The sequence below is a fragment of the Pelmatolapia mariae genome, linkage group LG1, assembly GCF_036321145.2.
Source record: "Pelmatolapia mariae isolate MD_Pm_ZW linkage group LG1, Pm_UMD_F_2, whole genome shotgun sequence".
Taxonomy (NCBI): Eukaryota; Metazoa; Chordata; class Actinopteri; order Cichliformes; family Cichlidae; genus Pelmatolapia; species Pelmatolapia mariae.
This window is the reverse complement of record NC_086227.1, coordinates 27220473-27242583: the sequence shown is the minus strand read 5'-3', so window position 1 is coordinate 27242583 and position 22111 is coordinate 27220473. Positions and strand designations below refer to the sequence as shown.

Below are 22111 nucleotides of genomic sequence, written 5' to 3'. Positions count from 1 at the left end.
GAAAAGTGCCTTGAGGCAACTGAAGTTGTGATGTAGCACTATATAAATAAAAATTAACCAAATGGATTTGACTTAAATAAACCTGTACTTCCTTCCTTACTTATTTGAAAAGTGCACATACAAACTAAAAGAAAGAAACCCTATCATCTTGCTTTCACTTATACTCCTTTACTCTTTGTACCCAGCTGTGAGCTTCACCTCAGATCGCCTTGCCCTCAGCCCTCCCAGCCTATACCCCTACCTTGTATTGAAGGACCAACAGAAATCTGTTTTTTTGGTAAAAAGCGGAGCTACAATGTTACAGGTGAATATAAAGAAATATCAAGCACCAGTGCCACTGAAAAGTAACACATACAGTAAGAAAGAATAGTAAAATCAATGTTAGGTGATTTAAAATAGTTTTTATTCTGTAAGTCTTGATTATGATGGGATAACTGTTTTAAAACGTTTTTCTGCTTTATGAGTTTTCTGTGACAAACACAATTAAACTGCGCAGGTCTCGAGCCGTACTCCACATATGAGCTCAGAGCTGCCTGCTTTAATAACATGGGCAGCACTGCCTCCAACTGGACTACTGTCCACACTCTCAGTGAAGGTAACACATTTATTACTGCCTCAGCAGTCAGTAATATCTAGTTTTAAGAATGATAAAAAACACATTCAAATTTTCTCTTACCATCATTCTTTCTCCCTTCAGCCCCCCAGTATGTATCCCCCTTCTCAGTAGACAGCAACCTGACTGTTATTTGGCTAGACTGGACTGGGTCTTTCTCCCTGAACGGATACCTGAAGGAGTACAGTGTGACTGAGAGCCAGCTGAGGATCTATACTGGCTTCTACAGCTATCTCCATGTTCCACGCACCTCACAGAAAAGTAAGAGCAACATACAGCATTCATAATACAACATGTGCACTTAGAGAAAAAATAACTAAGGCAAGCAGTAAACTCTATAAATCTTGTAAAAAATTTGAATACAGAATAAACAGCTTTAAAAAAAAACTTACTAGTGCATTTTGGTTGAAACTAAAAAGCTCTCATGTTTTCATATTTTTAAGCTCACTTACAAATTTTAGTTGTCGGGCCTTTGATTAGAGTAGGTATGCTGAAAAAGCTTTGAGAACTGAATAAGCTTCAATTTTAAATGTCTTTCTGTTTCAGTTTGGTCCTTTGTATGAATGTTTCTCACCCACTCTGATTTTATTTGAGTTGCATATTGTAATTAGCCCTGCAGGGGACAGAGAGCCTGGTTACCATCATCTATACATGCTTATTTTCCCACCTCATTGTAACCCAGAGTTGTTTTCTTTTTTGTCTTTCTCTCTCTGTTCCTCTAAGCTCTGTCATTTCAGGTGACTTGTACCACAAACAGTGGCAGCGCCAGCACTCCCACCATCAGATATAGCCCAGCCACAGGCCTTGGTAACACACACGCGCGCGCGCACACACACACACACACACACACACACACACACACACACACACACATTCTTCAATGATTCAGAATCTTGTTGTCTCTCAGGTTCTGGTGTTGTGAAGAAAATATATATATTAAAAATACAGATAAATCTAGAAAGCTAATTTAATAATAACTTATTCATGTTGTTTTCTTTGTGCAGCTCCTCTTGACCCTGTAGACAGTGGTAAACAGGGTGTGAGCATGTCAGCCACGCCAGTCTACTCTGAACTGTGGTTCATCCTGCTGTTAGCCCTACTGGGTCTATTTTTGCTAGCCATACTGCTGGGCTTAGTGCTACAAAGGTAAATGTGATTCTTGTAAAAGGTTTAGGGCAGCCATAGCACAGAATTTATTCTTCTCTCTTGTGAAATTCAAAGTGCACTAAAATGTACAACACAGCACGCTTCCTGCAAACAGAATGTATTTTCTGAAACTCCCTTACAGAGCCTTGAGGAAGAATCCATCAGCCAGAGAGCGCCCTCCGCTGGTTATGCTTCAGAAGACAAGAAAAGCTGGGGGAGAGACTTACATGGTGAGAAAAGGACAGGAGATGCAGCACAAAAACATAAAATGCCACTGAGAAAGAAAAAAATGACAAAGTTTGGAATACGTAAGAGGAAAAAGCAAAGAAGTAAATGAAAGATTAAAAAAAAAATTAGGTTAAAAGGGTTAAAAACCCAGGAACTATAAATTCAATTTCTTAACAGGTTATCCAATTTATGGTTATCTGGGTCTGGAGTGTATCCCAGTTGTCATAGGGCAAGAGGCGGGGTCCTCACCTGAACAGGTCACCAGTGCATCACAGGGCCAGCAGAGAAATAGAACCACAGACTCTCACAGCTAATTTTGAATGACTAACAAACATGCCTGTAGACCGGTAAATTTGGTCCACAGTAGGTGATTCATCCATCAACATGCACATTTTGTAAAGAAATACAGACAACAAAGAACAGATAAGCACAATACTGTATTATAAACAAATAAATTAGTTACACCGCATCATGCAGGATATCAACAGATAAAACTTCACTTTTGCTTTTTTCTGGGCTAAAAGTGCTGACCACTCTGAAAATGGTTTTGGGGTTTTTTTTACATACATGCAACTCACGTTTCATTGGTTGTGACTTTAGCACTAGATCCAAACAACATCTGTTTCATAAAGACGACTAACCATTTTTATCCACTGCTCTGTTATTTTGGTTATTCGCTATAATTATTTTTTACACCTTAATGTTTTCCATCATAATACTTTAATTTCTGTGTGTTTTTTTTTCTTTCTCCATTCTCTGTCAACCTTTCTTCCTTTATTTTTTGCTATTTATCTTCTCTGCTTCCACTTCTTTCTGTACTTCTCTGCGTATACGCTCTGTTTCCCTCCCTCCCTCTGTCTCTCTATGTATCTCTCTCTCAGAGACCCTGTCCTGAGCTGTGCTCTAAGCATCACTCCGGCTCTGTGCTCCTCCCTGATCTTCCCACAGTAAGATTATTTTCTGTTCTTGCTCTCAAAGCCTTAAATGTTTATCTTACTGTCCCCCTGCAGTTTGACACTGTAGCAGACTGTGTTGAGATCAGCAGCGTTATACTTAAAAGCTACACTGTGTACACTGAGGTATGGGATGCTTGATTTAAAAGGGATGCCTGTTTGCGTATGTCCGCCTTGCTTGTGTAAGCATGCTTTGTGTGTGTGTGTGTGTGTGTGTGTGTGTGTGTGTGTGTGTGTGTGTGTGTGTGTGTGTGTGTGTGTGTGTGTGTGTGTGTGTGTGTGTGCGCGTGCATGTTACACACTGTCATATGACAGTGGTTGGCTTGTTGTGGTGTGAAGGTCTCTTCGTCTGTCCTTAGTACAATGTTGACTTTCTTACATGTAATGAATACAATGATCATTGAAAAAAAATTTTCAGCAAAGAAGGTAAAATCAGCAACTGAATATTGTGTCATAGTGTCTCTTAATGGTTTTATGGCTCCAGCAAAATTACACCTACAGCAACTACTCAGCCGTGGAAACCCATGCCATGAAGCTTATGCCAATTCTTTCTGCTGATGTTAATGCCAGAGGAGGTGGGGAACTTTGCGTACTCTATCACTGAGTTGCTTCAGTTCTTTAACACTTCCACTGCAATAATACCACTGACAGCTTCTAATGTCTAAGAGGGAAGAAATTTCACAAACTGACTTGTTGCAATGGTGGCATCCTGTTACAATAAGATGCTGAAATTGAGAAAACTCTTAGAATAACAAATTATCTCAAAAATCTTTATAAAGGCAGACTGCAAGGTTAGGTGCCTGATTTTATACACCTCTGAAAATGGGATTGAAAGCAACCTAATTCAAAAATTAAGAGGTCTGGCACAATATTTTTGGCTATATGGTGTAATACCAACAAACTCCCATGTGTTTATTCCTCCCACAATAAACATATTCAGCTGACTTAATTTCACTCCTTGTTTTTCCTTTGTTATCCACAGGAGCTGCTGTGGCTCCTAATCAAAAAGAAATCCATACCATTGAATATTAGATCTAGAAGTATTCTCTAAGTATGTGATTTGTATAAAAGGCTTTAAACCCCCAAATCAGCCTCTGAATAAAACTCTACTCCTCAGGGTCTGACAGACACGAAGATAGTGAGCAGCAACTCACAGTTCAGCCCCATCTCTGTCCTGCGGGTTCCCAGCCAAGCAGACCTCAGCCAGGCCTACTCCCAGCATTCCTTGCACCGCAGTGTAAGTCAGCTAATTGACAGGAAGTCGATGATGATGGAGGAAGGAAGCTGGGACAACCCACTGGCACACGATTCTGGACTGGTGAGTATGGAGTTATGTTTATTATGAATTTCATTTGTTAACTGTTGGGTCTAACTCAGACCCCACTAATTCTAGAGACTTATTCCCGTGAAAGAAATACAAGTCAACAGCAATCGATCGTTTTCACTTGCAAGGGAAGTATCGTCTTGTGTCTCACACGAAAATGACCCCCGACGATGACCTCCTCCTGCTGCCTTTTATTGAGACACACAAGAAGTAACGCCCACATAGTTCTAAGACAAAGCTTTGTATGCCATGTGTGAATTTCTATATGTAAGTAGGAATGTGTGTGTGTGTGTGTGTGTGTGTGTGTGTGTGTGTGTGTGTGTGTGTGTGTGTCCTCCTGCTGACCAAAGGGTCGTAACCGCAGGAAGCTTACATCAAAAGACCTGTGATAACACACTTCAACCTCGCACCCAGAACCTCGAGAATCTGGGGAGGGGGAGAGTGGAATTGTTTTCATCCCACAGTTAAACTATATAGAGATGGATGGTCAAGCATAAAAATGACAAACATTTATCAATTCACTCTAACATTAACTACAAGTACAGAAGAGAGTAGTGATGACAATACAAACATTTTATGCTAATTATTCACCAGCCTCCTCCTCTTTTATTATAAAGTCATAAGAATTTACAATATTATGTGTTTAAAGTTTTCATTAGTATCATTGCCTAGAAAATATATGATAAGACTTTAATAAAGTTGCTTTGGGATTGTGGGTTTGACTTGCTCAATTCCTAGATGGATGCAGAATCAGTGAAATTGTACCGGAAAACAGAAATATAGACAGCTGAAAATCGCTGTTTTCATGCTTACTTTGTTTCTCTGATTGTTTTCCCCTCTTCTTTGATTCAGAACTAAATTTTGCGATCTTGTGTGGTTTCTTTCAGTATGTGGAGGAAGATGAGCTTGTGGATGCCATCAAGGCCTTAAGTTCTGTGAAAAAGGAGCACACCATGTTCACTGACACTCATCTTTAAGACCTGTCAGGTTTCACAGTTGCCATTCAGACCTAGTTGTAAAACAAACTAGCAAAACACTGTTACATGCTATTTGCACAGGCGGTGCTAAATACGATCTACTCAATTTAAACTATAAGTTAAACAACACACGTGTTATGAGGTATTAATTAAAGCATCATCATAAACTTTCTGTCACTTCATTAGGTATACCTTTTCAACTTCTCATTAACTCACTAAATATTTAATCAGGCAATCATATGGCAACAGCTCAATGCATTTAGACACGCAGACGCAGACAAGATGAGCTGCTGAAGTTCAATCTAAGCATCAGAATGTGTAAGAAAGGGGATTTAGGTGAGAATGAATGTGGCATGGTTGTTAGTGCAAGACCGGCTGGTCTGAGTGTTGCAAAAACTGCGATTTACTTGGATTTTTTTCACAAAATCATCTTTAGGGTTTCCAGAGAATGGTCTAAAAAAAGAGTGAAAAACTGTGAAAAATTTATATTTTCTGTTTTTCAGACCAGTGTCAGTTGTCTGGGCAAAAATCCCTTGTTGATCGTAGAGGTCAGAGGAGAATGGTCAGGCTGTTATGAGCTGATAGGAAGACGAGAGATACTCAAATAACGTCTCATTACAGTCAGTGTATGTAGAAGAACATCTCTGATCATCTCTGAACATCTCTGGTGCCTCTCCTGTCAGCTAGGAATAGGAAACTGAGGCTACTCATCACAGTTGGTTAATTGAAGATTGGCAAGTGTTGCCTGATCTGATGAGTCTGGATTTCTGTTGCAATGGTAGGGTGAGAATTAACCCTTTATTGACCGGCCCTTCAAATTTACCTGTAAAATGGGCCCGCCGGTGGGCCCATGGTCAATAAAGGGTTAAAGCATAGATCCATCCTGCATTGTAACAGTGGTTCAGACTGCAGGTGGTGCTGGTGTAATAATGTGGGGGGAATTTTCTTGACACATATTTTCTTGGGATATTTTCTGGGCCCGTTTACCAATTTAGCATAATTTAAATGACAGCCTACCTGAGTATTGTTGCTGACTCAGCAAGTCACAAAGCTCAAATCATTTCAAACTGTTTTCTTGAACATCAGAGGGAGTTCACTGTACTCAAATGGCCTCCACAGTCACTGATCTCAGTCCAGTAGATCATCTTTGGGATGTGGTAAAAAAATAAGAGTCACATCATGGCTGTGCAGCAGACAAATCTGCAACAACATTGTGTTTTGCTATCAATATGGACCAAAATCTCTGAGGAATGATTCCAGCACCTTGTTGAATCTATGCCACGAAGAGTTAATGTAGTTCTAAAAGCAAAAGAGGGTTCCACTCATTACTCGTAAGGTGTACCTAATGAAGCAGCCAGTGAGTGTATATAAGTAATATATATTAATATTTTGACAAATTTCAGGTTCAGAGTTGTAAACAGATAACCAAACATAATGTGGGAAAGAGAATATAATAGAAGTATAATAGAAGTATAATAAGTATAATTTTAGCCCACTTTGTGTATGACTTGAATACAGTTCACATGTGGACACAGTCAGCAGTGACATAAAATCGGTCATTATTCCAAGTCTGTTCCTTAAATGTATCCATTCGTGATTGTTATCCAGTATGTAGTATCAGACCGTGCTTATATTACGGTCCAGAAGAGCCCTTAAAGGACTCTGAGCAAATGTTCTGATTGTATTATGATACACTGTTTGCCAACTGTTAGAGGTTTAGTCGTTTTTGAAAAGTGCAGATTTACTTTAGCAGGTTTACCACCTGAGACCACCATAGAAATGAATGTTAATTAATCTGAGTCTATTCTTCGTCAACCAGTAATTATGCCTAGTAAGCTTTCACAGTATAGGAGCTGTAGTTGTAATGAGAAACATGGGCTTGATGTAGTTGATGTAGAAAAAATGCCAACTGTTTTTTTTAATGTGTTAAATGTGGCTGGGAATCACAGATGTGCCGTCTGATTGTTGCGATTATGTGAACTTGAAAGCTCAGTCTGAAATTCGGTCAGTTGTGTGTGTGCCGTTCAGTGCAATTTCAGTTTTGAGGAAGTGGCAGTAATGTAGTCAAATCTTTCTTAGCTGTAAGTCAAGATACACTTTTGGGTTTCAAAGTGCATTCGTCTGGATTCTGTGTTATTTGTGGCTTTTGGTAATTTTCATCCTGCTATTAAGAAGATCAAAGTAAAAGTGGCAATTTAATTGTTTAGTTGTTTTTTTTTAATGCAGAAATGAAACATCGCTTATATTAGATTGAACATAGAGACAGTATTTATTAATAAGAGGTGTTGGCTTTCTGTGTAATATTGATGAGTTTGATGTTTTGTGTACAATATTGAAGCCTATTGTATTATTACAAAATTATTTTTCTTTTTTTACATGATGACAGTATTATTTATGATTGTTGTATTTACAAAAGTCTTATTTATAGATGATTAATTTGTCTGTGGTTGTGTTTTTATCTGGAAAATGATAAATTTGACTATCAAAAAAATATTCTTGTGTTATTGCCTCTCATTTTCTTTAAGGTTTTTTTTTTTTACCATAAATATATGCAGTATTCTTGTGTCAAGCAAATTATGAACCAAATTTTTAAAGAGTCAGACCTCTTGTAGCATTTAAAAGATCCACAAATGTACCAGATTAATCTTCAAGCTAATGAGGTTTAAATATTAATAAAATAATGTAGAAATACAGTTCCAAAAAACAAAATAGCTTGCTTAGAAATAATCCTTAAAATATATGTAGCACTTTAAATGTGCCTCAGTTGCTGTTTACACACAGTAATAACGATGGTTAAATACTACTGGATGTTACATAATGAATGAAGTCACTCTATTAAAAGGGGCTCCATGGTGATCTAGCTGAAATGTAGATTTAGGAATCCTCTTTTCTGCTGAGTTAGTATAACACAGAATTGTGCCACCAGCTGCACAGGGACTCAGTTACCACACACACAGAGTCAAAAAACACAAGCACAAATACACACAGGGCCGGTGTCTCCATCAAAACTATGCAGCAGTAATTTAGTTTTGCTCCTGCATCCCTTGAGGGGACATCAAGGCAAGTTTGAAATTAACAAAGTGGCAGTAACAAGCATGCCCTCGCTCAAGGACACCAATCTGACAAGGGCACTTCTAAAACATTCACAGCCACATTCACAGCTATTGTCAGCCACAGAGTAGGGGGGAGAGGCTGTGAAAAGAGAGCTTGTGGAGTGATTGTAAGGGACAGTATGGCCCTGAGCTACACACACACACACAGACACACTCAGGGTTTTATTAAACTCATAAATCACAATGACGACAGACGCCATCGCAGAGAGGAGACTGTCTGAACGGGAAGGTTAGTGAAATGAGCGCGCTGGGGAGACACACATACACACCTTTGTGACACTCAGACAAAACAACAATTGCGCACTCTTAGTTATCCATGCAAACCTTACCCAGACGTGACTGACTTACGATGTATAGTATTAAAAAAAAATAGTGTCAAACTTTTAAGTGGTAAAACTATCATAAAATCACTTTCCTTTCAAGGATCTCATCATTTTTGTACATTTAGGAATATCAAATCCTAAAAAAAACACCCAAACAGCATTTGTTATAAGATTAATCCTGATATCGCTTTGATGATATCTGCCCAGAAATCTCGAGTGAAATGGTTCAAGACCGATGAAACATGATTCTTATGCACTGATAAATAAAGTAAATTGGAATAAAAAGGTATGTTTCTATCTAAATATAAATGTAAATTATGTAAATAGTTGAATATTTTTTAAGAATAACAATGTGAACTTATAAAAATGAAAAAACAAATCTGTAATTTTAAGAAAGAAGCAAAACATACTGAGTATAATCAGACGTTTTAGTGAACACAGTGGTAGTTTCAATTGCATGAACAATGTGACTCTATAGCAACTTAATATTCGATCATTACTCAATGCAGTGGTAAATAATATCGCGTAATGCATACACAATGTAGAAAACAAGAATGCACAGGCCTTTTTAAATAAACAGATATGTATTTCTTTGAGCTCATTAGCATCTGGCTGCCATATAATGTAAACATAGCCAGGGGAGGTTAAGGAGCAACAGATAAGAGACACTGCAGAAGATAAATAACTATGTGCAGAAATACTCATTTAACTCCATGTTTCTATAGAAAATAAACATTAGCAGGTTACTGTAACATTAGTCTTCATAGCGCAAATGCGAATGATGTTAGGTCCGATAGCATGATTATATTAATATAGGCCTTATGTTTGTATGAACAGTGTATACATCAACACACCATTAGACAAATCAATGCATCCGCATCAGGATTTTGTTCTGATTACACGTCCACATTTCACACACTTAATGTATCAAAATGTTACATCTTTGTACAAGCTGTTAGCACGCGGTCAGTTCTGTTGTCATTCAGAAATGATCACCAATGAAACATGTTACATTACTGCTGCTTTTGGAAAAGTGTGATTAATATTTCAGGGCATGGCTATGCTAATTAAGGTTGTCACTCACAGATATTTTTTGTTTCCAACCCTATATGGTATGCTTAAAACTAAAAGTACAAGTTACATTTAAAAAAAATAAAATAAAATCCCCCATCTCCGCTATCTCGGGAGGAAGTTTCGACTTTCCAATCTTAATGCATGTGAGGATTATGTGCAATGTAGTCTGCTAATGTAATGTTAAGTGCCCATGTATCAGCCACAACATCCGTATCAGACATTTACTGTTCTCAGTGTTGTAATGTTTATTTGTTGCCAGTGCTGGCTAAAGACAGTGTGATGAAGAGCTGAAAGACTTTAAAACAGTTCACCTACTTTTTTCATATTCAAGATCTCTTTGTGTCCCTGGAACAAATTGGGGAATTTTTTTTTTTTAAAAAAGCAACTAAAACATAATAAACATCAGTATCACTGTCGATCCAGAATTTCACAGTACACTCATCGGTAAATCCCTAATTACTTAATATTTAATGCCACTCTTTACATCTATTTTATCCCGCTGTAAAATCACAACATAACGTGGGCAGGTCTGTAATGTGCCTCCACAATGAGCTCCGTCTTCACAAGCATTTGGTCACAATTTTTTTTCAATTAAAACACATTAACGGACTGATAACCGCCAAACAAGTTACATAAGGCACTGCAACAGTCATTCAACACAACACGCATTTTATACCTGTTTCAAAGGGAGTAAAGTGATGTAGTGTAGGTCCTTGTTTTAGCATGAGTGTAGTGTGAAAATAAAAAAATAAATAATTAGAGTGATCTTGCACAGGCACCACTGTGAAAATAATAATAATAATGATAAAGCAGGAACACAAACGGTTCCTCTTACTTGTGAACTATAACAACAAGCTGACAATAAAATGTGTTCTTTCTCTCTGTTGAGACAAGAAGAACTTGACTATCTATACGACAAAATACTAAAAAGACATTTGCTTTTACTATTTTGTGTAAATATAATTTTTATTTCGCTTCGAGCACTGAATTATCTTCTTTGAATTCCACATATAGATCGTCTAATAAAATACCTCACATTTTTTAACATTGCAGTCCAATGCTTCACACAACTGTTTCAATTTTTGTCTTGTTTGAGGATCAAAGAGCCTGTTGAACTGCAATTAGTATAAAAGGAGATTAACAGTGTAACTTGACTGGAACTAACGGGTAAAACTGTGCCAGCTGAAGTGAAAAGCAGGCACTCATCCACACGGGGGTTCGACGTTTTTGCAGGCCGTTATCCACGTAGATTTCAGTTTGAATCGCCCGCATGTGGGAACCAGAGTTATTCATTTCTGGTGTGCATGATAAATCCACTGTTGCATAGTACTGAGCTGTCATATCGCAAACTCTGTAAAGTTGTATCGCCTGCTTGAACTGCTCGCTCTCTATTGGCTTTTTAGTGTTGTTGCTTTAACAACAATAACTACTGTGTCCCGAAGTATTCTAGGATCCACGTATCTGCCTAGAATTCTAGTGAAGGTAACACATTTAAGGTAAGTAAAAATCAATTGCACGACAAATTGCACATAGTGTCAGAGATGCTTGATATAATCGTGGCCTCTGGTTCGGGGTCTGATCAATTCCACTGCTCTAGTGCTGAACGGATCAGTCAGCCAATCAGGTGATCAATCACCAAATGGGGTCTAGTTTTACTGATTTGTTCCCTTTTTATACCATTATAAGTGAAATCGTTTGTGATAGGTAACATGTTATGACACTGTTTTAGACTAAAACATCTAAAATGACTTATATGATAATAGAAGTAACTGTTAGTTACAGATATGAAGACAGATCAGTTTAGATTAGGTTCTGAACAAAGTAATGCATACCTGATATAGGTTATTAGAAACACTTTGAAATATCTTGGTAAATGGTTAGTTACTGTTAGTGCTGTGGTATGTTATTAATGTTAATTAGTTCATGTTTTCACATTTAGAAGTGACCAACCACTCCTTTAACCGTACCTTGTCAAACAGACTTTTGTCCTGTTCTTGTAGTGGCTTTGTGTTCCTTAAGATGTTGAGTGAGCAACATCATAAAAGGAATAAAAAACACATTTTTCTTTCCAGGACTGAGCCAGCAAATGATCTGATTCATGCCTAAAACTTAAAGTGCTAACAAGATTATCAGCAATCTGTTAAGACAGCCTAAAATAAACACAAACTGAGACAGGAGGAGCATCACTGGCACCTGGCAGATTTTTACGAGTGTGAGTAATCTAAGAAAAAAAAGAAAAGCATTCCTGCCCTGACAGTGATGTTAGCGTTGGGATGTTGTATATTTATGTTGCGCTCATTACAACATGGCAGCACTCCTGTTGTGTGGGATTTGAAGAGAAACAAACATCCTGAACCATACTTTAACAAGGCTGTTGTGGAGGCGGAAAGGGCCGTCACTGCTTTTTTGCTTCGTGTTCCTCTTTTGCTCTTGAATTCTGTTATCATGATCACCTAGAGGGTGTACATCTACGAGATAACTTCCACTGAGAGCAACAGAAAAGGCGCCCTCACAGGCTGCTGTCCTGGCTGGATGGCTCAGGTACCAGCTTCCTGTGTCGTGGTGAGGTGGACAGTTTGGTGGGGGAAGGAGAGGCATTTGAAGAAGAGTCGCTCCCACCGCCTTCTGATCCAGAGGGGACAGAGGCAAGGTGTGGAACTGGAGGAGCCCTCTTTCTCCCAAGAAAGCTTCCTTCCAGTACTCCCCTTTTCCTCACACCTCCATCAACCTTCACCGCGTCTCCTCCCGATGCAGGAGCCTCTCCTTCTTCTGACTGAGCATGTACCTTTCGCCTGACGTCACCTCCTGGAATTGGGCTGTCTGGAGGCTGCCGTGCAGATTCCTGACTGGATTCAGCTTTTGTGGCAGATACTCCAGACGCTCCAGCTGTTGTGTTACAGCTTGCACTTGTGGTACGGGAAGCCCACAGCTCCAAGACTGAGGCTCTCCTCTCGCTGTCTTCAGGCCCAAAGTCACAAAGAGAGCGGCGGGAATCAGGGGTCTGCCCTGTGCTGTCCAGGACACCTCGAGTCAGGCTGAAGTTCTGGAAGTCTCTATGAAAGCATGATAATATTGACAGTCACTGCTAGATAGATAATGGAACATAATGCAAACAGGGACAACTCAGCATTTCCTGAACTTAAATTAGTAGAGCATAATCAAATTACTATGTTATTGAAAAGCCAAGCAATGAGACTATAAAGCCAAGTGCTTCTGTTATGGTAAGGCGCCACAAAGTTTCCATCTCTTCCCTGCTCTGTCGTCAGCCAACTAGCTCTTCTTTGGCGAAACACAGCATTGTGGGTGAAGAACAACTGATTTAGAAAGTGGTTAAATCGCACAAGAAAAACACTCAATCTTGCTTACTAGTCTCAATATTTGGGTTTTGTTTTTTGGGGGGGGGGGGTTAAGTTTTGAAATCCTAAAGATTTCTGTTATCACCTTAGTATACTCTTATTTGAACCCTTCTAGTATAAGTGTTTGACAAATGATATTTCACCGGTAGCTGTGGAAGGACTCAGTTCGACGAGCACGGGCCAGCAGGGGGCTCTCTCTGTAGGGTCGCACAGCTCCATATGTAGCCTGGGTCTCGGGAATGGGCTCTGGTGCCTGTAACTGCAGACTGAGGTTGATGACAAAAAAAGAAGAAGTCTTTTATGTTCATTCAAGCACATCTTCTGATAATTCAGACGGCATATATAGGTTTGTAACCTCAATAAATGAATGCTGTCTTTCTAACCTCGAACAGGACTCTCGGAGGCGTGTGTGGTGTAGCAGAGAGGGGGCGGGGCTAATGTTAGGTGTCGCACAGCGGGAGGTGCTCAGGTCACACTGGTCCAACAGTTGTAGCAGCTCCTCCTCTGTAGGCCCACCTATATCTATCAGAAATAAGAGGAGCCTCATATTAAAAACTTACTGTTTCATTAAAACAAACACAACATTCGCCTTCACATTTCTAGCTTTTCACTAATCTCTCTCCTTCCTCACCCTCTTTCTTCCTCTCTTCTCCTTTATTGGCGGTGTCCATCGCAGTGGTCAGGTCCCACATTTGGATGCTGCCATTGCCGTGACCTGTGAACAGATAACGGCGAGGTCGGGACCCCATTCGACTGGAGCCCTCACACTCCCGTACCATGAAGCAAGTGATGGTGGTCCCATCCACTGACTGCACTTCGCAGATCCTAAGACACAAATAAAAATGTTAAATGAAATTAAGTCACGCGACCACAAAGACAAAAACTCAGTCATTTACCGGTAGTAAATTTTAAAAAGAAGTGCCAAGATCCTACAGGGACATTTAATGAAAGAAAAGAAGTATCATGTATGTCAGATGATAGGAAACAAAGTCAGATAAAGGTCAGGGGAGCAGAGAGGCAGGGCATTGTACCTTTTCCCAGTTGATGAGAGCCTCACAAACAGTTTGTTGGTGATGGGGATCACCTTCTGGATAAAAACTTGCTGATCATCTCTCTCTCCAAAAGGACCTGAGAATAAAAAGCCACCTCAGTGATGTTAACATACTGCACAAATACTGCAAAAGCCACTACGTAAACTTTAATCATAATTAAAGTTTAGTTTATTTTAGTGTCACTCCATGGAGCTTCACCAACGTATAGATACATTTTCAGTTAAGGTTAATAATGATGATGATGATGACTGGTAACTCTAACCCTAACCCTATTTTGCACAGGGGGGGATTTCTTGTTTATCTTATCAGTGGTGGATTAAAGAAGTTTATGTGTATTACAGTGCAAACACACTTTTTAACTCTCTCACCTATATCATTCCCGGAGCCGTAGCTCCCGTGACTCTCTGCTTCCTCCAGAGACAGAATCTTGAAGGAAGCTAGAGGGGTGGAGCCTGGCTGTGTGGAGATCATCCCTCTGAAACGGGTTACTGTCCACGTCCGAACGTGGTTGTTATCTGCACACACTGACAGACACAAATACACAACCACATAAGATGCAGGCAGCTGTTATCCTATAAAATCCTCTATAGCCCACACATAGACAGGGATACTGCCTGCAACACCTTCCTCACCTGATACCAAATGTTTCTCAGACAGCATGATCTTTGTCACTGGGCTCCTGTGCACAGTGAAGGTCTGAAAGAGCTGGGGTCCTGATCCTACTGTCTCTGGGTGTTGCACGATCACTCTCACTGCTCCACTACTAGTCCCATAGGCTATCTCGATCCAGTTCCCACTCACACCTGAGAGTAGGAGCAGAGAAGTGGAAAAACAAAAAGCACAATATAAATATGTACAACTAAGTAACGGTCATTTTTCTTACATTCAAATCTGTGGGAAGAAAAAAACTTGCCCACTCACTGGTTTTAGGTGTGAGGTAGACAGACAGTGCAGTGATGGCGTCATTGGATGGGTCGTGATAAAGCTCGGTCACCAAAAGATCGTTGTCTTTCATCCTCAGAGGAAATTTTTGCATGTCTGAAAAGAAGAAGGTTACATGTTAGCATGTCTTTGTTGCGGCTTTATAAGCCCTTCACTGACTAATATCCTGACTCAGATCCTGGAATGAATCCTCTTAATAAATTTCAGTCTTTTAGATGGGGGGGGAGGCCATGGTAGTTTTATAAGCATTTCATAGAGAATGATGAATGCATGAAGGAAAAAGACACCTGTGTTTACTAGAATCGTTCCAGAATATTTTACTATTTGTAGGTTTTTTGGGGGTTTTTTTTATCTTACAGGTATTCATTTTTAATCTGCTTCAGTGCCTGAAATTTGTGATAGGCACAACAGTGATCATCATAGATCAAAGTTACCAATTTGCTCCTGGTTTGAAGAGAAAAAAGCAAGGGCAGTACTGCTTGGCTCACATAGAGAGGAACACCTCTGTCTGTGGCATTTGACAAGACGTAAGAGTGATCACTTTACTCATGCACTTAATTTTAAGTCATGTAAACAGTCATTATGTTAAACCAGGTTTGGTTACCCTCCGTTAATTATCACAAAAAAAATTAAATGTATCATTGTTTTGCAGCAGGGGCGTCCACTGGAATAAAAAAAATCCATAAACTCCGTGTCAGACAGAAAAAACATAAACCTGTGTGTGTGTACCTATGTAGTAGATAGAGCCATTGTTACAGCCCAGTAGCAGGAAGGATCCTGCAGTGTCACAACTGGTGATGGGAACCACATCTTGAACCTAACAAGAAAAAAAAAAGGGAACTCAAAATCAGTTCAGTATTGGTGCCTCTCACTAGGAAGCAAATCTAAGTTAAACAAATGCACAATTCAATTATTCAGTATATCATTTATAATAAACACAAACAAGGAAAATCACAAGCACTCAGCCTTCTCTGTGTTTTACTCACATACGCTCTCCTACCTGCCAGTGTTGTGTGACAGCATTCCACACTCCAACCTTTCCTGTATGACTGGTAGCCACCAGCTGGTTCCCGATAAAGAATAGATCGTCAACAGGTACACCAAGACTGAAAATCCCTGGGGCAGCAGAGAGAATGAACTTTAACAAACTTGTAGAAAGCTGGAAAACGTGAATGTAGACTAAAGGTGGAGTCAGAGATTGAAGGACGTTACGGGTGATACAAAATGGTATGTATGTATACCTATTAAAAAAATCTAGGCTAAAGCATTAAAATGGGGGGGGGGGAGGGGGGGGGGGGTGTTTCTGTTTATTTGTTTTTTGTTAGCCTACCTATCTCATTACCGCTGCCTCCATCTTGGATACTCCAGAGGATGATACTGCTTTCAGAGGCGGCAGCCACCATCTTGTCTTTATCTCCGTGTGGGCCACCCACCACCTTTGCATTGAGTGCAATACGTTCAATGGTCCAGTCAAGGTAGGGAGAGGAAAACACCTGCTGCCATCCAGAGGATTCCTTTATCCTGCAGAGAAAAGAGCACAGAAATACTTTTTACCCTCTGATTATTTTTATGCCTTTCTCGTTAAGTTTTTAAATCAAGAGTGACAAACATGCACCTCTGCACTGGAACAGTTGGATTTGGTTAAGATTAAAGAAGTCTGATATATGAGCTTTCATAAATGTGAGAGTACATACCCACTCTTATTACACCTAATAAAACTTTTACTAGGTTGTCCGTGTTGTAAAAAATTGATATTTGCAAAAAGAAATAATATTTTACTCTCAGTGTGGACTGTTTGCTTCAGCTATAATTAATATTTGAATCAAGTTAACTTGAATAAAACCAAAGATGACAGCTTGAATGCTGGCACTCAGAAACATGAGACATAAAAGACAATGAATGCATGTGTGCATTATAAATTATTTAATGTGTCCCACTTTTGAGCTAGAGCTGTATGAGAAATGTTGTAATATTACCTGTAGCAGATTACAAAGTGCGCATAGGCTGCTACAATCCAGTTGTGGTGTCCTGCTATAATCAGCACCTTCCTAGGGTCAACCATGGGACCTGCACACACAAACAAAACACCATTAACCTCATGTCTTTCACAGCATGCTTAGCAAGCCTTTTTTTTCTGCCTAATTACTCATTTATTGGTTTCTAAATTACCTAAAATGGGATTCAGATCTCTAAAAGCAGCCAGATACTCTACTCTCTGTTTATTACCTCTAATATGTACATCACATGATACCATCATTAGCAAGGAGCAGACCAATTTGAAACTGGGCTACTTCAGTGAGTGCTACTAACGCGCTAAAAGGATGTCAGGTCATATTAGCTCCAGCAGTGATGCACACACACACAAACACACTGTACATGAACTGAACTCTCTTACTGGCATATAGATACTGATGTGGCACACATACGACTGCATCATAACTGTCCTTGCTCCTTTACATGCAGTAGATGCACAGTTGTTGGGGAAGGCAGAAGGCAGACCCCTGTTTCTACTGACAAGTCACTTACTACATTTCCTGCTTGTTTTTTATTCTGAGATTACACCTACAGTATATTCCACAACTGAGTTTTCACGATTTGCTACAATAGATGTAAGCACATGCAAAATCTTCAGATTATGACTATTATTTATCTTGTGTATTCAGAGAGATGTCGCAGGCTACTTGCCCAGTTTGTGGCCATCATCTGTTCCAGGCGAGGCAGAGAAGGATGGGTGAGAAAGGGGGCCAACGCGGGTGAAGCCCTCTGCTCCACTAGGGCCTGGCCGTTCATCTGAAGCAGAGCCAATGGCTGCTGATGCGGGGCTTGATTTCCGGGCAGGGATGGCTGTCAAGATTAACAGAAATTTATAAATAAAAATTCCTGCTGACTTTCCTGTGCTGTTCTAGAACTTAAAAGCAGGTTATTTCCATCCTGGAACTTTTTTTTTAGATATTTATATATATGTATATATGTATATAAAACCTCAGAAGGATGATCTTTCAGTTCAGTTTCAGTGTCGCTCAGTTTCACGTCTTTACCTGGGGGTGGCAGGTAACCATGGAAGAGAACACTACCACATGATGAGCGGTCCAGTTCCTCACACAACAGCAGGCGACGCACTGCACATGTATGCACGCACACAAAGACAGGGGGGCAGACAAAAAAACAAAGCAAAAAGCAACAATATGCAAATTAGTATTAGGTCATTATCTTAATAACATTAATATGGGTTACTTAATATAGTTACTGATGCTGATTTTCTTTTTCTTTACTGATGGAAATTTTCCTCAGGATCTTGTTCTTTAGTTTGTTTTGCCAAAGTTCATGTCCACTTTGATTCAAATTAGATCCAAGTACTTTGTTCTGTATATAATGAGTTTAAGAAGGTGATCAGCTTTCACTGAGGTAAGCTTCCCATTTGAGTACAGAGACAATGCAGGGAAGTTACAAACACTGAAACAGGATGTAAAACAACATTAGAGTACGTGGAACTAACACTATTACAGCTGCGAGCTTGGTTAAATTGAGCCTCAAAAAAACATTCAAACTAAAGAGCAACATTTCACATTAATGACAGCAGCTCTTTGTACTATACTCGTTCCAAAAAAAAACCCCAACCTACTCAACTATTATGCAATACCTGCTGATATTGGAGACATGGAGTGAACGCTGGCAAAATGTATTGGCTGCAAAACAGGTTTATTATAAGCTTTCCACAATGTTTGTACTCATACTTGGCTGACTCTGTTTCCTGTTAAAACTTTGTTCCACAACATACCCAGAGGAGTAATCCCATAAAACTCTGCTTCATGTCTCAGGACGCTGATGTTGACACCCCTGCAGAGAGAAACAAACAGTATATTTGTTCTGTAAGTTACGAGGAACAAACCGACAGAATTACACCAAAAAATAAACAGATATTTTCTGAATATCATTAAGACTGCTCACCGCAGGTCCAGTTCTTTGGTTCGGAGGAAATTCAGTATTGGTGCAAAAGCTGTCGGGTCTCTGTCAATAAATATCTGAAAGACAGAAAATCAGTTGGTGAGGACTGAAAATCCAGCAGTTTGTCGCAATGGACACAAAAGCTGACTAACTATTAAGTCACTTGATTGAAGAGTTAATGAAAATGTCACAGCTCTGGAGAGTTACAGTGAACATTTCTGTTTATTTTCTAACACTTTTCAGAATCCACAACAAATTATGGAACTAAAGTTATGAAGTCAGAAGTGGCCTTGCAAAAACAGCGCGTCATCCAACAGCAGAGAAGTGGATGTCAGCTCATCTGCTCATCTCAGCATCATGTATCGTACTTCAGAACAGTAATGTGTAACAGACAAAATGTCATGTCCTTTTTTATTTCCCTGATGTTGGATGGTGCCTGCAGATGCTGCCCCAGTTTGGTAGCAACAGCTACTCACAGCTCCAGTTTCATCCCGAAGAGTGGAGATCCTTCCACTCAGTAAACTGGAAAAGAGACACACACACAGAGTTCTCCAGTTAGCTAAAGCACATCTCTATTTCCACTTACCACCAGTGTCACCACTACAAGCAATTATTTTACAATAACAAACACTTGGCTAGCCTGTTGACACTGAAATACAAATTATTACCATATCAGTGTCTGCTGCTATTAACTATGACAATTAAGCTGAAAGAGTCTGCATGAAAAAAAAAACTTCAGACAGCTGGCAGCAGAGCAGATAGACTGACAGACGGGCAGACAGACAGGTGCCTTGGCAGGCATTTACACTACTTGGTCAGCTGTTGTCAAACTGTGAGCCAGTCCAGTGTTTTGAGTTTGTTACGACTCTGGTATCTGCCTAGCCCCAATCAGCTGTTTAGCCTTAGAGGGTAGGATTCCCTCTAAGGCTAAAATCTGATTTTAAAAAAGCCACACATTCCAATACCTTTATTATAACATTTACATTGAACACTTTTTCACAGAGGACTAATTTATCATGAACCTTTTTCCGGTAATAGTGAATAGTAATTCTAATCCCCTGATATTTACCATCACTGGGATTGTAGCAGGATTAAGTAGGGCAGAAATGACATAATGTAACATCCATACTTAACATTAATTATGTAATATGAATGAGTGCATAGTTATATGCTCACTGAGTCTGACTGCTATATGCATTTAGATCATTTTTTACACAGCAACTGTAGACAATACAGAGAAGTCACACAATTTACAACTAAAGTGGAGCTTCTCATTTGGTAGCAGCAGTAAGGGAAGAGCAGTAACGCAATCAGCTCCGTGTATTAACCAAATATATCCCATGTGCTTTACAAGAGTCTGGCAGCATTTACAGACCTTGAAAAGAAAGAGTCTGGGATCCACATCAGAGTCTGTCTGGAGGTGCTGAACCTGCAGTATGAAGGCGTAATGGCACAATTATAACAAAACACAGTATTGTGAAAAAATAGAAAGTTGCATCATTAAAATCATGACTGGGCAATCTGTCGACCAAGAGGTATAATTAGTCGTCACAACAATGACTGGTGTGGCTAAAAGAAGAAAAAAACTGCCTTTATTATGAAACTGATATATTGTGTATTTTCAGTGTGTACATTATCCCTCGTGTGTAAGAAAGTAGGAGTAACGATCAAGTAAACAAGCTTGTGTGGTGTGTCTACTCGGGCTACATCCGTGGCTGTTTGTCAATGTAAACACACATCATTACCCACAGGAGCTCAAATTTCACAAATAATTGCCATCATCTTTTGAGGTGTCCCACTGACGAAGCTTACCTCGTCCCACCGACGTTTAACTGAATGATCTCTCCCATCGCAGGCGTTAAACTGTTACCATTTGTGGCCATGATGAAGTGAACCAGCGAAAAGTCGCTGCTCCGTTATGAACGTTTCTGTCACGAAGGCTAGCTTGCTAACGCTCCAGTCCCCAGCTCAGCTGATGCCCCGACTCCTCAGCCTCACAGCCTCTCCTGCTTCCACCTTCCATAAAATATCCGTTATACACGACCTATGTGAACCGCGTTGCTATCATGAAGCCTCCGCATAGTGAGCGAAGACGGGCTGGGAGTGTTTTTTAATCAAAAAGGCAGCCACACAATAATTCCTTTATTTTCCTGCGCGCTTGTTTGCATCACTGCATAGATGTAAATCGTGGATACTAGCTTGCGCAGGATTTTAGCAACGTGAAACAGCTGTACGAGCCTGCTAAAAAAAAAAAAAAAAAAAAAAAAAAAGCCAAGAGAGTTCCCCTCTACCAACTTCCGCTTTCGATGAAACAACGTAGTGCCAATCGCTAAAACAATGTTTTAAGGGGAAAATTATTTTTAATTAATAATTAATTTAGTATTGCTAACCGGCACGAGATACGTACGTTTAATTAATTACTAAAATAGTTATGTGACATACAAGCACATATTTATGAAATTACAATGCCCAGTGAGAACTTCTGAACTTGAATCTCATATTAAGGGATCTATCTTGATTGTTGTTCAACACAAGTCGCCAGAGCAAAATGCATTTTACTTTGGACGGTTAAAAAAAAAGAAAAAAAGTGCAGCATAAAAATAAATACAAAACTAAATACTTGGTAGGTTGAAATTTTGAGATACCTAACTCGGAATTTTCCGATTACTCGATTTTTTTTTCCAGTTGCGGAAATATGAATATGAAATAGCTCAAATGATTACACAGTTTTCATTGCGTTTAAGGTCAACGATCGTGTGATGGGTTAAAAACAAAATCACAGTATGTATCCATCTATATGTAACCATCCATCATATATATATATATATATATATATATATATATATATATATATATATATATATATATATATATATATTTATATATATATATATATAGATGTATATATATATATATATATATATATATATATATATATATATATATATATATATATATATATATATATATAACAAAAATAATGTAGCCTTTTTATGTAACATTTTTAAATAGCGCTATTCGACGTACTCACTGCTCTGCGTTTTCTGTGCGCAAGCAAGCTCTCC

The 22111-nt window shown here is 39.2% G+C and overlaps 2 protein-coding genes across 6 annotated transcripts in view; one reads left to right on the top strand and one right to left on the bottom strand.

Annotated features, from left to right (window-relative positions):
- Positions 1 to 7715, top strand: part of ush2a (Usher syndrome 2A (autosomal recessive, mild)) — a 216882-nt gene extending 209167 nt beyond the window's left edge. For all 5 annotated transcript variants that reach the window (XM_063477546.1, XM_063477553.1, XM_063477570.1 and 2 more), the window contains exons 86-94: positions 186 to 304; positions 497 to 595; positions 698 to 874; positions 1337 to 1420; positions 1618 to 1759; positions 1902 to 1989; positions 2869 to 2934; positions 4058 to 4258; positions 5152 to 7715. In XM_063477546.1, coding sequence (XP_063333616.1) covers positions 186 to 304; positions 497 to 595; positions 698 to 874; positions 1337 to 1420; positions 1618 to 1759; positions 1902 to 1989; positions 2869 to 2934; positions 4058 to 4258; positions 5152 to 5241 — 1066 coding nt within the window. In that variant the 3' untranslated portion in view covers positions 5242 to 7715. The remainder of the gene's footprint in view (positions 1 to 185; positions 305 to 496; positions 596 to 697; positions 875 to 1336; positions 1421 to 1617; positions 1760 to 1901; positions 1990 to 2868; positions 2935 to 4057; positions 4259 to 5151) is intronic.
- Positions 7716 to 10945: 3230 nt separating this feature from the next.
- On the bottom strand, positions 10946 to 21250 carry kctd3 (potassium channel tetramerization domain containing 3). The gene is made up of 19 exons (XM_063477530.1): positions 20859 to 21250; positions 20422 to 20475; positions 19523 to 19568; positions 19050 to 19123; positions 18880 to 18938; positions 18140 to 18220; positions 17787 to 17945; positions 17078 to 17168; positions 16432 to 16622; positions 16102 to 16217; positions 15831 to 15918; positions 15081 to 15197; positions 14792 to 14962; positions 14528 to 14683; positions 14139 to 14235; positions 13739 to 13932; positions 13491 to 13629; positions 13251 to 13373; positions 10946 to 12804 (listed from the first exon to the last, which is right to left on the bottom strand). The coding sequence occupies exons 1-19, from the start codon at positions 20927 to 20929 to the stop codon at positions 12261 to 12263; spliced, it is 2571 nt and encodes an 856-aa protein (XP_063333600.1). The 5' UTR covers positions 20930 to 21250; the 3' UTR covers positions 10946 to 12260.
- Between the last annotated feature and the right edge of the window lie 861 nt (positions 21251 to 22111).